Source organism: Saccostrea cucullata, unplaced genomic scaffold, assembly GCF_032062105.1.
Source record: "Saccostrea cucullata isolate Sc308-1 unplaced genomic scaffold, CSIRO_AGI_Scuc_v1 ctg8195, whole genome shotgun sequence".
NCBI lineage: Eukaryota > Metazoa > Mollusca > Bivalvia > Ostreida > Ostreidae > Saccostrea > Saccostrea cuccullata.
Genome location: NW_026933559.1, coordinates 15,301 through 31,195, shown reverse-complemented (window position 1 = coordinate 31,195; position 15,895 = coordinate 15,301). Strand labels below are relative to the sequence as shown.

At 33.6% G+C, this 15,895-nt stretch overlaps 1 protein-coding gene across 1 annotated transcript; it reads left to right on the top strand.

Annotated features, from left to right (window-relative positions):
• Nucleotides 1-1,824: 1,824 nt before the first annotated feature.
• Nucleotides 1,825-15,629, top strand: LOC134238662 (A disintegrin and metalloproteinase with thrombospondin motifs 14-like). The gene is made up of 28 exons (XM_062720782.1): nt 1,825-1,986; nt 3,066-3,172; nt 3,308-3,557; nt 3,674-3,806; nt 7,021-7,178; nt 7,361-7,447; nt 7,685-7,788; nt 7,931-8,059; nt 8,202-8,318; nt 8,483-8,577; nt 8,730-8,809; nt 8,906-9,013; nt 9,122-9,279; nt 9,593-9,653; nt 9,819-9,954; nt 10,083-10,261; nt 10,696-10,813; nt 10,901-10,990; nt 11,069-11,238; nt 11,543-11,606; nt 11,863-11,967; nt 12,107-12,184; nt 12,306-12,404; nt 12,760-12,858; nt 13,095-13,169; nt 13,290-13,373; nt 14,545-14,650; nt 15,382-15,629. Exons 1-28 carry the CDS (start codon nt 1,933-1,935, stop codon nt 15,488-15,490), a joined length of 3,153 nt encoding a protein of 1,050 aa, XP_062576766.1. The 5' UTR covers nt 1,825-1,932; the 3' UTR covers nt 15,491-15,629.
• Nucleotides 15,630-15,895: the final 266 nt, after the last annotated feature.

Genomic DNA, 15,895 nt, shown 5'->3' with positions numbered 1-15,895 from the left:
AATGCAATGAATTTGCCTTTATTTTAATGATACAAGTCAAATAATTTAAATACCTGTTGATTTTAAATGTGATTTGACATTTTTGGTTCTTTTTCGCGCATATTTGGGGTAGAACAGTAATGTCTCAAAATAATTTATTTTTAGCATTTCACACTGTTTTTGCACGTGCTGCTGTGTAAAAATCAGCATATAAAGGTATTGTTTTTTATACTTAAAAATTAAGAGCAATTTGCTATGAAAGAAATAAAAGTTTTGAAAATTTCACACAAAGACTTTTCGGACACAGGTCCCCCCTTACGCTGTTGGTATTGATGAATGAAGAATATGGAGATAACAAGAAATGTTCAAGCTCAAAAGTCCATAAAACAATACAAATCAAGAGCAGAGCAAACTTGGACCTCTAAAACATAAGAGTGAGATCAGATGCCATGGAGGAATGAACATCCACTGCCGACCGGTAACACCCGCCATGTGTTCCTTGTCATGATTTGAAAAATCGTCGACAATTTAGTGTATAAAAACTTCAGTCAATATTTGTCTAATGATGCAGACAAAGTCGTTGTATCAAGCATAATGAACTTACGAAATGATGATGATAGCGAGACTGTTGAAATTCCTGTTTCATCAACTTGTGTGTCAATAACTTTTCTCGTTTTGGAAATATGTTGATTGATAAAATTAAATTTTTGTAGTTATTCTGTGAGCCTTAAAGTATGCGATAGAAAAAAAAAATTGTTGTGCTACCTATGAAAACGCCTTGGGAAAAATATCTGGAAAATTATGGAAATATCATTATTTTAAAAATCATTATAAATTATATTTTAATCACAGGCCAGTTTTTAAAGGTTAATATGCTTGTTTAAAAGTAATGATCAGTAATATGAAAATATAAGCTGGGTGTGTGTTGAGGACCCTTAACTTACAAGTGAAGTTGATGAAGTTAAAGTCTTCATGATTATCATGAAGCTTTGTTTTTAGATTATGATTACGTCTTTTTCTAGTAATTAAATTTCCCAAATATGAAACAGGTGTGTCAGACTCTGTATTATATGTGGTATTCTAAGAGTCACATCAGACACCTGACGGACTAATTTTCTTTCTGGATACATGTACAGTATATATATGTCAAAAGTTTAATTGATACTCTTTGTATCCATTAATTTAACCTAATTTTGACTGTTATTAATGATTTTGAAACTCCAAGTCCAATACTTTTTTCTAGTTATTTGTTTGAAATTTTATCTTAAAGACATTCAAAAGTACCAGACGTATAGTTTCAAAATCGTTTCTAACAGTCGAAATGGGGTTAAATTAATGGTTACAAAGAGTACAAACAAAAGGTTTGAGAAATTTGGAAAGAAATTCTTTTTTGTTTGGTGTCTGATGTAACGCTAAAAATAAAATGGATCACTGTTTACATAGCAATTTAAATGTTTACTCACCCGTTTCAGAAATATGACGGTTGTATGAAAATGAAATCAAATTGTGCATGGCAGGAGTTGTTTACATGCATTGAAATTTAATGTTTTCACCTTATTTGGGGATTTAATAGAATTGAATGGTTTGTGCACCAGTTGTATAAAAGACTAGGGATGTTTAGAGTGATCCCACTCATTCAGTAGTGAATGAGAAGTGAATGAGCAGCAGTGATGAAACTTGAAACCTTACAAAGTTTGCACTTTAAATACCTCTGTAGACTCTGTACGAATTCGTATTGGAAAAAAATCACCGTCGCCAGTCGCCCGATTGTTCTCTGAGCGTTCAATGGTTTGTAAAAATGATTGCAAGAATTTCCAGTTTTAGAAGAGATGCGATTCCTTTTAGATAAACGGAAGTATATGATGATAAATTCTGAAATGCTATGGCCGAGAATTGAGTTCGTGAGTAGAAGGGTATATTTTAACAAGACATAATTTATCTTCTGGTGATGAAATGGTATTCCTTCTTGTATCAAGGCATTTGCTTCTATTGATTTGGATAGAAAATGTAAGTATAACAGGACTTATTTAATACTTACCTGTTATAGTAGTTAAAAATCTATGTAAAACAATACGCTATCAAGTATATTGCATTTATGAATATGTTTACAAAATACCATTTAGTGTATATTCCCTTTTGTTATACATTAATTGAAGAGGTTAGCGAAAGGCGTTTTCTATTTATGAATAACCTCTGAATATATGGGGTAGGGAAAATATTAAAATTATGTCGCATAAATGACATATGCCAAGTGGCCCAGAACATCTTACAAAGGACATTAACATGGTAAAAATATTTAACATTTTTCGATCTTTAGTATTTTTCAATGCTGTATTGGAGTCTAAGCCATACAGGAATACGTTCTATTAATCCCTTCTACCTGGACGGTTAACACAGAACCTGTATCAGGGATCAATACTCTATAGAATCGTCGACGTTTCTGTGGAACTGAAAATGAGGAGATGTATTCAGGTCTTTTGAAATTCGAACAAATTCAACCATGTATTCAAATGTAGACTAAACCACGAAAATTACGTGGGAAAGAAAATTATATATCAGAGATGCATGCACATGTAATTTGTATCCATAAACTGTACATCATTAATAATTTTCATTGTATAAACGTCAATCGAGGGTTTTTTTTGTTGCAAATCTAAGATCATTTTTCTGTCTCGCCGCCTTATAGTTTACCGTAATTCCTTTTATTTGCTTATCTTATTACATTGCACCTGGTAATTGTAATGGCTTGTTTAATAAAGAAATCAATTTTTTTTTTTTTACAAATTAAATGACTAAAAATATTTTTTATACGCTGTAGCTTGCAGTATACAGTATGGTTGGATACATGTGAAATAACTTACCATGATGTTTTATAATTAATTTTGATCACAACTAATAAATATAAGGCTATGCTATATTGAGTGTTTTATCTTTCACAGTGTATATTGCTATTTTATCTAGTTGCACATTTTCTGTAAATGAAGTTTCTACAGATAATTATGCTGTTAGTGTGTTTCTCTTGTAAAACACCCAAATATGAAACATGCATGAGACTGAAATGTCTTTTGTCACTGAATCCATTGTAGGTCTTAACATCCAGTACCCTGAGTGACATTTTAATGTCAAAATTGAAGGATCGTGGACTCCTAGATCTGGAATACACAACGTTTCATAATGATTCTGACCTATTTCGGTAATAAAATATCACAGGTTCTTGTGATAAAATATCACCTAAAAGTACGAAAATATTTATTAAAACCACTGACATAAGTATACGTAATCTTGGTGCAAAAATTTATGGGTTAAAGCAATTCTTTTTTAATAAAAGGGAAAGAGATAAAAGAGATGCAGAGGCAACGCACTCTAAGGAACCGGTTCATGTGGCCTTCACGTATGCTTCAGAGAAGTATAACCTAGAATTGAGCAAATCACAGCCAATTTTGCACCCGTCCGCCGAGATTCTTACCTGGAGGGACGAATCAGCTCTACGGTGGACAGATCCTCACCCAGACTGCTTTCTCACCGGAAGTGTGACGTCACATCAGGGTATAGCCACCATGTCTATCTGTGATAATGTGGTGAGTACATTACTTTGCTTATTATTAAAAGTGGGTGTTTTATAGTGAAGGGACATAGTTTTTTCAAATGAATATGAAATTCATTCTGATGTGTTTTCAATAAAATTGTATTCCAGGTTGGAATTGTTCGAACTGAAAGACTTACACTGTATCTAGAAATTTTACCAGAGTCCACTGCTAACGTTATCAAAGCTATTGTTGGACGTCAGGCAGATGACGTAACTCCTATTTCCTATGAGTCTCTGGCAGGTATGACTGGAACATTTATTAAACTATGATAAAGTTTGGCAGTCCATCAGGTTGACTTTAAAGTATTTATCTAATGAATCAAAAAGACTTTCATAGTGTAACCTGTTGAGGGGTCGTACCTGGTTGATTCCAGGATCTCGGTAAAAATTGATATTTACAATAAATAATTTTCCCCATAAAAATAATTTGATAAAATAATTGGCCTGCAAATATATACAAATATGGCCTTTCCCTTACTTAGGGGGAAATTACACTTGAATGTCGGCCTTATATTTACAAAAAGAAATGAGGTTCACAATTGCACCGGTCAGACACCAGTTATGCCTTATTCAGGCTCGTAGTGTCTGTCACGATGTTAAGTCCTAACCTACTACTAGTGGTCAGCCTCTGACAACAGAGGATACTGAATTGTCCTTATTCAGGGCGTACAGTCATCCAATGCTATCAGAGACTTACACTAAAAAGGTTACTAGGCAAACCTTTGAAGGTTGACTTCCCTCTATGGTCGGCCTCTAAATGGTTAGTCACACACCAATACTAAAATTTATTGTGGCAAGCCTTCGCTGATAGGTAATCCACCTAGTATTGTGAAATAATTGTGGTAAGCCTCAGTAGCACTAGGCCACCAATCCAACTAACCACATCGCCGAAACATGCCTCTTCTCCCGTCAGGCAATTGGACTAAAAGGAACACCACAGCTCAGTGCGCTTGCTTATATAGTGTTGTTTACGATCATGTGATTTGTTTCAGCCAATCACAGATCTTCCGAGGCCGATTTGCATAATTGGAATACACAAACCCATTTACTGTTACATTACCCACGCCTTCGATGACATGCAACCCGCACGTAAACTAAGGAAACTAATACCAAAGATTTTCCCCCCTTTTTTTCAAGCTATACTTTTCTGTGACAACATAACCCCTTTGTGTCAACAGTATCTTCCTTAAAACAGTACATAAAAAAACTTTGATTTTTTAAGCAGAATTATTTGTAAACATAATAATCATGAAGCCAAGTAGGTACGTAATTTTGAAACTCTTTTTGGACGACCATTGCTAGGTTTTTCGTCTTTGAGAACTTTTATCTCTCTCTGTAGGTCTATCACAGCTCTAGTCAAAATGGCAATCGGATCTGACTTCTCAGGTCTTTTTTGTGTAGCCTTCGTGTACGTTGGACTTTCATGCATACGTTAGTCAGCAGCAATGAATGCGTCCAATTTTACGGCATGCTTTACAGCGTCGTTTAAATCTACTGACCAAGCTTGCTTAACTCTTAACCGCATGTCTAAATCCCGTAAGGCATCTATAAATTGTTCTTTAGCAAGCGTTTCCTTCACTTCAACTGGCGCGGTATGGTAAGCTAAATTTGTTAGCCTTCTTATATCTTTTCCCATTCCGGCAATGTTTCTGAAGGTTTCTGTCGCCGCTCACGCAGCTGAGCTCTATACAGCTCCGTCTGATTCGTTATGGAGAACCTCTCCTCCAATGCTCTACATAGTAACCTATACTTGCACTTCTCTCCTAGTCTTTCAGGTAAATAGCCGCGGACACCTTTTGCCTGACCTCTTAGAGATACTGCGAGGTGCATACCCATTTCTGCTCTTGTCCACTTATTAAGGGCAGCACAAAATTCAAAATGCGACTTGAAGTCCAGCCACAATGAACCTGTACTGACCGCTTCTATGTTATTTGTCTTTTGGCGTCTTCTTGTAACATTGTCTGCAAGTATATCATTGAGTACTGGCCGGAGTATCAATGAATGGCGTGCTGGATACTTGCTTTGGCTCGTGGCCTGTCAGTCTATCTTCCTTGAGTGCAAAACTATGCTCGTCATCTTCAAGGAAACTGGTAGTCTTCCTTATGTGTTTAGGTGTTGCACCAGTCCCTTGGTATGACCTATCACCTAATGTGGTACGCTTGCTTTCAGGTATGCCTGAATCATTGGCGTTTGCCTTCTTAACTGTTTCTGACAAGCAGTCTTGTAAGCTCTTTAATTCCTTCTAAACAGCAGCCATCATATTTTACAAAAACAACCCAGCAATAAAGGTATTACAAATATTACAAATTAAAGAAAATCAACCAAAAATCAGAATGTTGAACCGAGATCCCACCAAAGTTTGTAACGTGTTGAGGGGTCGTACCTGGTTGATTCCAGAATCTCGGTAAAAATTGATATTTACAATAAATAATTTTCCCCATAAAAATAATTTGATAAAATAATTGGCCTGCAAATATATACAAATATGGCCCTTCCCTTACTTAGGGGAAAATTACATTGGGGGGTCGGCCTTATGTTTACAAAAAGAAATGAGGTTCACAATTGCACCGGTCAGACACCAGTTATGCCTTATTCAGGCTCGTAGTGTCTGTCACGATGTTAAGTCCTAACCTACTACTAGTGGTCAGCCTCTGACAACAGAGGATACTGAATTGTTTTTATTCAGGACGTAAAAAGGTTACCAGGCAAACCTTTGAAGGTTGACTTTCCTCTATGGTCGGCCTCTAAATGGTTAGTCACACACCAATACTACTAATTTATTGTGGCAAACCTTCGCTGATAGGCAATCCACCTAGTATTGTCAAATAATTGTGGTAAGCCTCAGTAGCACTAGGTCACCCACCCAACTAACCACATCGCCGAAACATGCCTCTTCTCCCGTCTGGGAGTTGGACTAAAACGAACACCACAGCTCAGTGTGCTTGCTTATATAGTGTTGTTTACGGTCATGTGATTTGTTTCAACCAATCAAAGATCCTCAAAGGCCGATTTGCATAATTGGAATACAAAAACCCATTTACTGTTACAATAGATTGAAATGTAAAAGGTGAAAATAACAAACAGTGGACGTTTTCATTTCATTTGTCTTTTATTTCGTTTTCTTGTGGACAAACAGAGTATATGTAACTATTGTTAATAGACGAAACTTCGACGATATACTATAGTATATATCTAATTGTTAATTGAAGGCCACAACAAATGTTTTCTTCTTTTCATGAAAAAGTTTTTGAATAAAATCTGCTTGTTCTAATATTTCGGAAAGCAGTTGACTATAATGTCAAAAAGCCTTCTCTTTAATTATCGAAAAGAATGGTTGCATAAAGTCATGTGATTTAATGCTGTTAATGTTTTAAACTTTAATTTTTTTATTTTTATAAAAGTGAACATTGTTCCTATGTCTAAATTCTTTTCTCACTTCAAATAAACAATTGTAGGAAATCTTATTAAACTTAATGATAGAAGCAGACGTTCGGTGCCGTCACAGAACATAACGATAGAGCTGGCGGTTTACACGGATGCTGCCTTCACGAAAACCATGCTGGTCACAGATTTCTCTCAAAGACTTCAACACATTTTACTCAAGTATTACGCTGTATGTATTACATGTTTATATGTTTCTATTATTAATATGCAATTTCATATCACATTATATATTTCATACTTAGATGTGGTAGGATTTTGAATAAGTTACGTTATGAATAAGGGATTTCCTATGTTAGGGTGAAAGCATAGTCACACAAAAGTTAGACTAATATGCAAAATCTTTGATTATAGGTTCAGATGGAATGGTCAAGGAGTGACAGTTTGGGATTTAACGTTCGACTGTTGTTGAAAAAAGTTCATTTCTTCGAAACAAACCCGGTATGGTTCTTGATCCTTGATTTCTGTTCATTCTAAAAGATTTTAATTTTTATTTTCAACCATATTAGTTTAATGAACTTAAATAAGTATTTTTGGCATTGTATTTCTCTGTAGAAGAAGTAAAGGAAATAATGTAAGGATAGGGCTCAATTTCACAAGGTGTCAATACATTTAATATAAAGATTGCATGATTTTGATATCAGTGAGGACTTCGAAATCTCATAAATTAATTTTAAGACATGGTATAATTCTTCCGCAACTCGACTTGGTGATGTTCTTTCCGGCTTCTGCTTGGGAACATTAAATGGTGGCTTGTACGACATTCGTTATATGCATGTAGGGTAAGATTATCTGCTTAGACTTAATAAACCATATATATTCTGGAAGAATTACATTTATTTCAAATGAAAGAGAACCAAAAATGAAGGAAGGTGATTTCTTCTGACTATTTTAACAGTTTGTCAGGTTTAGATATTTTGACAGTTTGTCAGATTTGGATGTCACTGGCCGAGCTTACCAGAACTCTGTATGTAACCAGAGGTACAGCTGTGGTGTGGATACGTCAACAGGGGCCGCCAGCTTCGCGGCTACCGCTCACGAGATCGGACACTTGTAATTATGTCATAAATATCATAATATCAAATATATAAACAATTTGAAATTATTCTCTTCTGAAATGTAAAATCTGAATAGGAAGAGTCTTTTCTTTTCTTTTTAGATTGTTTTATTCGTGTTTTAAATTGATTTGATACAGAATGGGAATGTACCACGATGCTGATCGCGGATGCAGCGGAAATGACGTAGGGTTAATGGGAGGATATGGCACTGGTTGGAGCAGCTGCAGTAAATTTGACATGGCCAGACTGTTAAAGTACGTTAACAACCAAATGAAACTCCTCATTCTTTAATCCATGTGCAGTGTATGATTCTCTTTCTGAGCTTTGAGAACAAAGTCTGAAGAACTATTTATTTAACATGAATTAATTCTAGAAATCACCTTCAGTTTAATTTATATTTTATCATTTCTTTTTCAAGTTCAGTTAATAAAGATTGTTTATGGGAAGAAAATATTCCGCCAGAGGAAGTCCCACAGAATATAGTAAATCAAAGTCTGGTTCCAGCCATACCAGGTAGCTCGGTCACTGTCTTTCAAAACATTTTAAGACCAGACTTGGATTCCTAATTGCTCCACAAAATCATATTTTGGATTACTTTTAGTCACAACAACTTAATATTTATGGAATTATTTTCACTTTTTTAATCCAATATTTTTTTTTAATAGGACAGAGGTATTCCCCTGATCAAGTCTGTGAACTTAAGTACGGTGCTGGTCATCGTTTTCGTAGATTTCCAAAACTTGGGGTATGAGCTAAATTCGATATTATTTTAGAATTTTCCATTCATTGATTTCTTTTACCTTGGTAAACTGTAATTTTGATTACCTTTTCTTAAATGTAGGTCTGTCTCATGTTCAGCTGTGCCAATCACAACCGCCTCCAAGTCAATTATGGTCAAATGTTCAAAGAAACTACCTCTATATTTGGAATGTATTGTGAGGAAAATAAGGTACCATCAAGCCATTTAAAAAGAATAGATTGATTAAAGTGATATATTTTTATATCAAGATATGTTAATATTTCATTAATGTATTTGAAGAAAAACTTAATATTATAGATTTGCCATAGGACGGACTGTGCTGACGCCTCAAGTGCCAAACTGAGCAGCCTGGTGAAGCGTGAGGGAGCGTGGAGTCAGTGGGGGTCATGGACAGGGTGTACCAGAACTTGTGGGCGGGGCATCAACTACAGAATAAGGAAGTGCAACAACCCAGCGTGAGTATCTAAGATACAGGTTTTTACAAGTTTATTCTGAATCCTACATAAAATTGAATAATTTAGTCTTAGCTTCTGTATATATGTATGTACCTGTAACCTGAGTCGCACCTCTTTAATCAGGACGCTTGTTTTGTCAACCATATCGTCCAGATTAATGAAGCGTCTGGATAACTGAAACATACTTGGTATAGAAAAACAATGATATTTTCCTTCAAAGTTAGTTGGTCCGGAAAATGAAGGGTTTCAAATAACTAGGATCTACTGTACAAAATTGGATTGAAGAATTCATTTGAAACACTATTTTTTGCAGTCCGATAAACTTTGACGGTTGCGATGGAGATGCGTACGAAGCAGTTACATGTAGCACAAAGGTAACAAAAGAAAATAAGTTCTTTCAAAATTTGAATGGGATGAAATTGTGCAAGACAGTTTTTGTTCCGCCAGAAGAATATTTGAAGTGACCTTCAATTGAAATTGACAATACTGACTTGATAAACTAGTCTGATTTAAGGGAAGTCTTCTATGTATGATTTTAGCCCTGTCCCAGTGACAGCTCTGACCAGACAGTTCTGTGGAACCAGCGTGCTGGGGAAACCTGCAAAAGACTGAGGGACAACAATGTCATAAAACCGGACCTGTACAACGAAACAGGGTCAAGGTACTCCAATACAGGTAACTATCCCTGTGTATGTATTCCTAATTCTTTATTCTATGTGGTATTCTAAAATAGATTAATCTAAATCTAAAATGACTATACGTAACTACAAGCACAGTAAATGTTCCTTTTTAACCAATCACAGCTGATGGTCAGTGTGAGGTGACCTGTGACCCCGCCCCTGGTCACACGATCCCCACGTTTACAAGATTCGGGTTTATGCCTGACGGAGTGACCTGTGTTGGGGGATCTAGTACCTGGGATTTAAACAACTGGCCACGAAACTCAGGATCCTACTACATGTGTCTGGATGGTTTGTGTCAGGTAGATGAAATCTACATTATATATAAGTTGTTTAGGAGTCATAATTACTTTTTACATTTTATACTTTATCGAAAAGCAATTTTTTCCGAAACTTATTGTGAGGTCAATATTGTACATGTATCTTTTTTCTATGATTCTTTCACTCAAATCTGCAAAATTGTTTGAATTTTCCTGCCTCTCTCAAATAACGATATAAAATGATACGCTAATCATTTAGAATAATTTTTTGAAATCATTTTTGCTCGTAGAAATTAGCCACGATTAGCACTGCAATATCATTTGAAAAAAAATCTTTTTAAAAGAAAAATATGGCTGAAAAAATAATATATGTATCCCAAAACAGACAAAATAAAAAAAAAACAAATTTAATGCTCTAAATTTCCGGTATGCAAGTAACAATATATAATACAGTCAATACTCCCTGTATTTATCAGAGGTTTGGTTGTGATGATTGGTTCAATGGAAAGGTTCTGGATGAATGTGGTGTATGTGGTGGAGACAACTCTACATGTGCAGTTACCTCAGGAATTGACATTAAACAACAAGGTCAAGGTAAAGTACCATACAGTTTCAAACATTTTGTGGAATTCTGAAATTATTTTAGAGATTTCAAATACTTTTTCTGTGCTGTTTTATCAGGTGAACGTCGAACTCTGGCCCTTTTACCTGTAGGAACCTACAACATTCAATTCTGGTTCTCATATCTAGATATGAAGCAAAACTTTTTAGGTGAGTATCCATTCAAACATCTATTTTGTATGATGAATTCGATTTGCATATACTCTACAACATACACGTGTGTTCCAGAGTTATATAACACAAATGGAGACGTCATTCTTGCCAGCAGAATATCCAGTTCCTGGAAGTGGGACACAAGAACTGAGCCTGTTGTCTTCGCTAACACGAAGTGGTATTACTACTTCTATGCTCAGTTTCTTTATGCCAAAGGACCACTGACTGAGTCCTGTGAAATAAAGGTACGCATGACATATATACCAAAATAATAAAATTTTCTTTAAATAATATCGACTTATTTAAACTTTATATACTCGTACATTCGAGCTTCAGTTTTCTAGACAATACTAATCACGATTCTTCATTTTCCAGAAGAAATTTTGGCAAAGAGCATTTACTCAATATCTATTATATCTAGTAATTATTTACATTCAGCCTCAGTATTCTGGATGCTTTTTTCTTTGAAATACCAACGTCTTGCTTGTATTTTTAATTTTTAGTGGGTCTAAAATATGATTAAATTAGAAATTGTTCTCATTATTTCAGTTGTATCAACATGGTGAATTTAACAATACTGGTATTTTTTACGCTTATTCGGAACCCCTAATAGGTGAATATATCAACATTAACATTTTCTATATATTAGTATGTCAGAAATACATGGATTTGAATTTACAGCAAAAATATAAAATGTATAAACCTTTTGGGAATCTTTAATTTCCTATAGACTTGTCTATAAAATTCCCTAGACTTGTTACTATTAAAAAAAGACAGTATTTCCCTTGTATTTTTTTCAAAACCAATAAAAATCATTTCAATTTCTCTTTATATATACAAGTTCATAAGTGATTTTACTGTATCACCAGATTCTAGTACCACAACACCGTATGTAACCACCGACTCGTCAACAGATTTACACGTGTCTACACTGGAAACATCCACAAGCGAACCTCTAACAACTGACATTACAGGTTCAAAGATTTTCCCTATATATTGCTTCAGCTGTCTATGAAAGACTGCAATGATTTTTTGTCTTGGCTGTAGAGGAGAAAAGTCATATTGGAGTATTAAAATTTACTGAGTTTTGATAAGGAATTATTTGTTAATCAGATTCAAGTAGCGGAGACAGATCTACAGCCACGTCCGCGGTGACTTCTGTTGCATTGGAAACAACCGAGGGAACAACAGGTAATAATTATAGGGGAAAATGTTTAAATCCCATCAATTTAATATAATCAGACTCATGAAAAAATAAATTAAATATTTAAAATAAATATTTTAAATAAATGAATTTTTTTTTAAAATTTAGGCTTTAGTAGAACATTTACATCCAAGACAACATTCACCCCATCTTTAGAGACTTCAACTCAAGGAGCTACGACTTTACACTCAACAGAAAGTGAAACAGGTCTACTATAATATAATAATATAATAATATAGTAAAATAGTTTCTTGACTTGCAGATGAGAGGGACGTATAAAAAGCGCCAATTTTTCAAAACATTGTTTACCAAACTTACAATGCGATTGGATTGCAGAGCTAAAACTAAATTTTATTCTAAAAATTGAATACACATCAATTATATTGTAAAGAAATGAAAATATTAAATTGCATTACTATATCCAAAATTTTTAATTTTCTTTCAAAAGACCCAAAGGAAAAATATTGGTATAAATTACTTTTCTGCATGCTATGAATAATCTATTTCCAAATTAAATTTCAGTAACTTTTTTTCATATTTTATTTATGTATGTTTTCCATAGTTTCGAGCATTACAAAACATATTGTCACAACAGATTCATCAAAAAATGTGACGTTATCAGTCACATCCTCCTCCACAGACATAACTTCAGACATCACAGGTGACAGAAGTATAAGTATTTAAACTATTATGATCGAAAGAATATCACTATACATTGGAATGACACTTTTTAAACTTATTGCAATGTTAGTTTGTTTTATTTTGGTATTGATAGTGAGGATATATCTACTACATCACAGAGAAACAAACATAAAAGTAATTTTTAAATAAACAGGTTATATTGATTCTCTCATTAACAAAACAGGAGTTAGGGTAATGATTGATGGTTTTACTTAGGTTCCAGTAGTTCATATATATCTACAGGAATACCATCAACAGTTACCTCGACGGTCACAACGGAGATTAAAACAGGTATGTAACGAAATGCCAATCTATTCTATAGGCCTTGTAAACCAAGTGATATCGCCAAGTATTTTATTTCATATTAAGAAAGAAATATGAAACTGTTTTCATGTAAACCTTTTTATTCAGATTCAAGTAGCTTGTCTTCAGTTGCTTTCACCACATCAGTAGAGACTTCGTCTGTGGGTACTACAACCTTAGGGACGACCACGGGTAAAGCAGAGTTTAAATCATTAATGAAATACCTATTCAAACGAATTCAGGATTTGAAATTTAAGGTCAAGATCTAGTAAGTGAAAGATGCCTACAGATTTATCAAATTTGAGAGATAAATTCCTTTAATGATGCGTTACAATTTTAGTTTGGTCAAATAAGGTGTTTCGGGGCATAATTTGTTGGTAAACAAGATGAAAAGCCATATTTTAAACTGTCATTTTCAATGAAAAATTAAGAAAACCAGTCATGAATATGGGACTCTTTTCATATTCGACAATTGAAATGTATCCAGATTGCATACATTTTTTTTTTTAGAAAACGGTAATTTGTATGTTCATGGCCTTTTCTTGAAAAAAATATCAAATTTAATATAGGTATCGGGATTACTTTTCATATGATTTCAAATTGAATGCCATGAAAATACCCTATTTTCTGCATAATTTTGCTAAAGCCGTAAAGAACGGGAAAAAGAAAGTTGAAATTGATTATGATGTCATAATGGATCTAGCATCAAAATTAGTCAAAAGTCATTTACTAGATCTTGACCTTACAAAAAGAATTGTCAACGATGAAAAAAGAATTACTTATAAGCAAATAAGCGAGAAAATGACGATTATGAGACCTCATGTCTCTGTGTACCACTATTAGTCACAAGGGTGCGCAAAAGAAACAACTCTCAGAACTTTCAAAGGTAAAAATTCCATATCAGATTCCATTGGAGAGAAAGCATTCAAAGAGACTTATAAGACCTACCTGGGCTACTTCACTTTGAAAATAGATACTCAACATTCGACCTAATGACGAGTTGTTTTGCAGACATGGTCATTATTTCAACCATACATTTTGCAATATACTGATTTAAAACCAGTTTTTTCATTCTCTTGTTTCATCAACTTATTTATTAGAAGACTGGTCTTTTTAAGAAATTATTCGTAAGTGAAACATGCTTTAAGTTAAGAAACATCAAGGTGAATCTGAAATTTTAAAACCAAAAAAAAATGATTAAAGTCGATGTAAAGCTTTAAATTTCTAAATTATTGTACGAGTACATGTACTTGTAAACATTAAATATAATTTCATCAAAGTAATGTGTGATTCCTTTTTTTCATTTATTCCTAAATTTTTATTTTTTTTGAGAGAATTACTTGTTCAATGATTTTGTCTACAGATGATCTCAGCGATTTGAGAATTATCGGAATTATCATCGGAAGTGTTTCCATAGTGTGCGTTGCATTGATTGCTATAGCAATAGGCTGCCATCGCAATGGTTCCTGGTGTGTATTTAATAAATTTATATTTAAAAAAAAAATGAATAAACAGTCCGCTCATGTATCTCATTACAATAACAATTATTCATCCTTTCACAAATTTAACTGTTTTAAAAGTAGTTTGATTGATGAGCGGATCAAAGTTTGTTGTTAACTTTTTAGGTGGAGGAAATACAAAATTTACATGATAAATTATATTTTGCATTTTTCTCCGACTGGTAAATTCAAATTTTACATGATAAGATATCAAAAGCATGTAATTTTTAGACTGAACATACTAATGAATTATTCTGATTTGTTTGCAGACCTAAAAAAAGAAAAGTCAATCATCTCATTTCTTCACAGAAATTGAATACCGTAAATCTGGAAATTTTTCGTCGATTTTATTTTGCGAATCTGGGTCAAAATGCTGTTAATTAATTTTTACGTTTCAAAATTTTGCGAATGACCACTACTTTGTTTACTTTTTCTTGTTGTTGAATTATTTTTAAGAAAAATATTTTTGTGAATGCAATGAACTCGTAAATTTGCTAAAAAAAAATTATCTACAGCAAAAAATTCCAGATTTACGGTAGTGTAGATATTTTCATTTCGCTGCATCATGTTAATGCATATTAAATTTTATTTTGCGATTTGCAATCCAATAAAAGTATCCTTAAAAAGATTTAATTAAAAAAAAAAGAATTTACCGTTGATGAATAAAATCTTTGATAAGATATTCTTTTTCCTCTCTGTAGGTTTAAACCAGATGGGAAGCGCCGGGAAATATACAGAGTATCTGGGAATTTTGACGGATCATCCAAACCCCTCAGTCGGGATTCTTACCGAGATTACACTGACGTTTAGTTGTACTTAGAACAATTCTTATTCATAATTAATTATAATCCTTTTGATAATATGTTTACAAGAAGTTTTACAATTATTCTATTTGTTTTTTATATGCATTTTTCATATGTTACTTTTTTATTCAATGATTTGTTGCTCAACATGTAATTAAACAAATGGTTTGTTTTATTTAGAGATTTTTTTAAATAAAAGAAATATACAAACTATTTATATTTTCAAGACAAGGAAACGTATGTTTTCAGTTTCTCGCCTTCTCTCTAAATTGTCCTCGTACTTTTATTTTACTTGGAAAATAATATTGTGAGACAGAAACAACAAATAAATAGAAAGGTACATGTATTATTATTTTACAATTTAACCACATGCACCTGCCTTACCACTTTACATATTGATTTTATAAGCATG

Excerpts from the sequence above, each read along its gene's own strand:
- LOC134238662 (XM_062720782.1), top strand. The coding sequence starts at position 1,933 with ATGGTATTCCTTCTTGTATCAAGGCATTTGCTTCTATTGATTTGGATA. Across the intron at positions 3,807-7,020 it reads TTCCTATGAGTCTCTGGCAG|GAAATCTTATTAAACTTAAT; the intron begins GTATGACTGGAA and ends AAACAATTGTAG. Across the intron at positions 9,955-10,082 it reads GTCAAGGTACTCCAATACAG|CTGATGGTCAGTGTGAGGTG; the intron begins GTAACTATCCCT and ends AACCAATCACAG.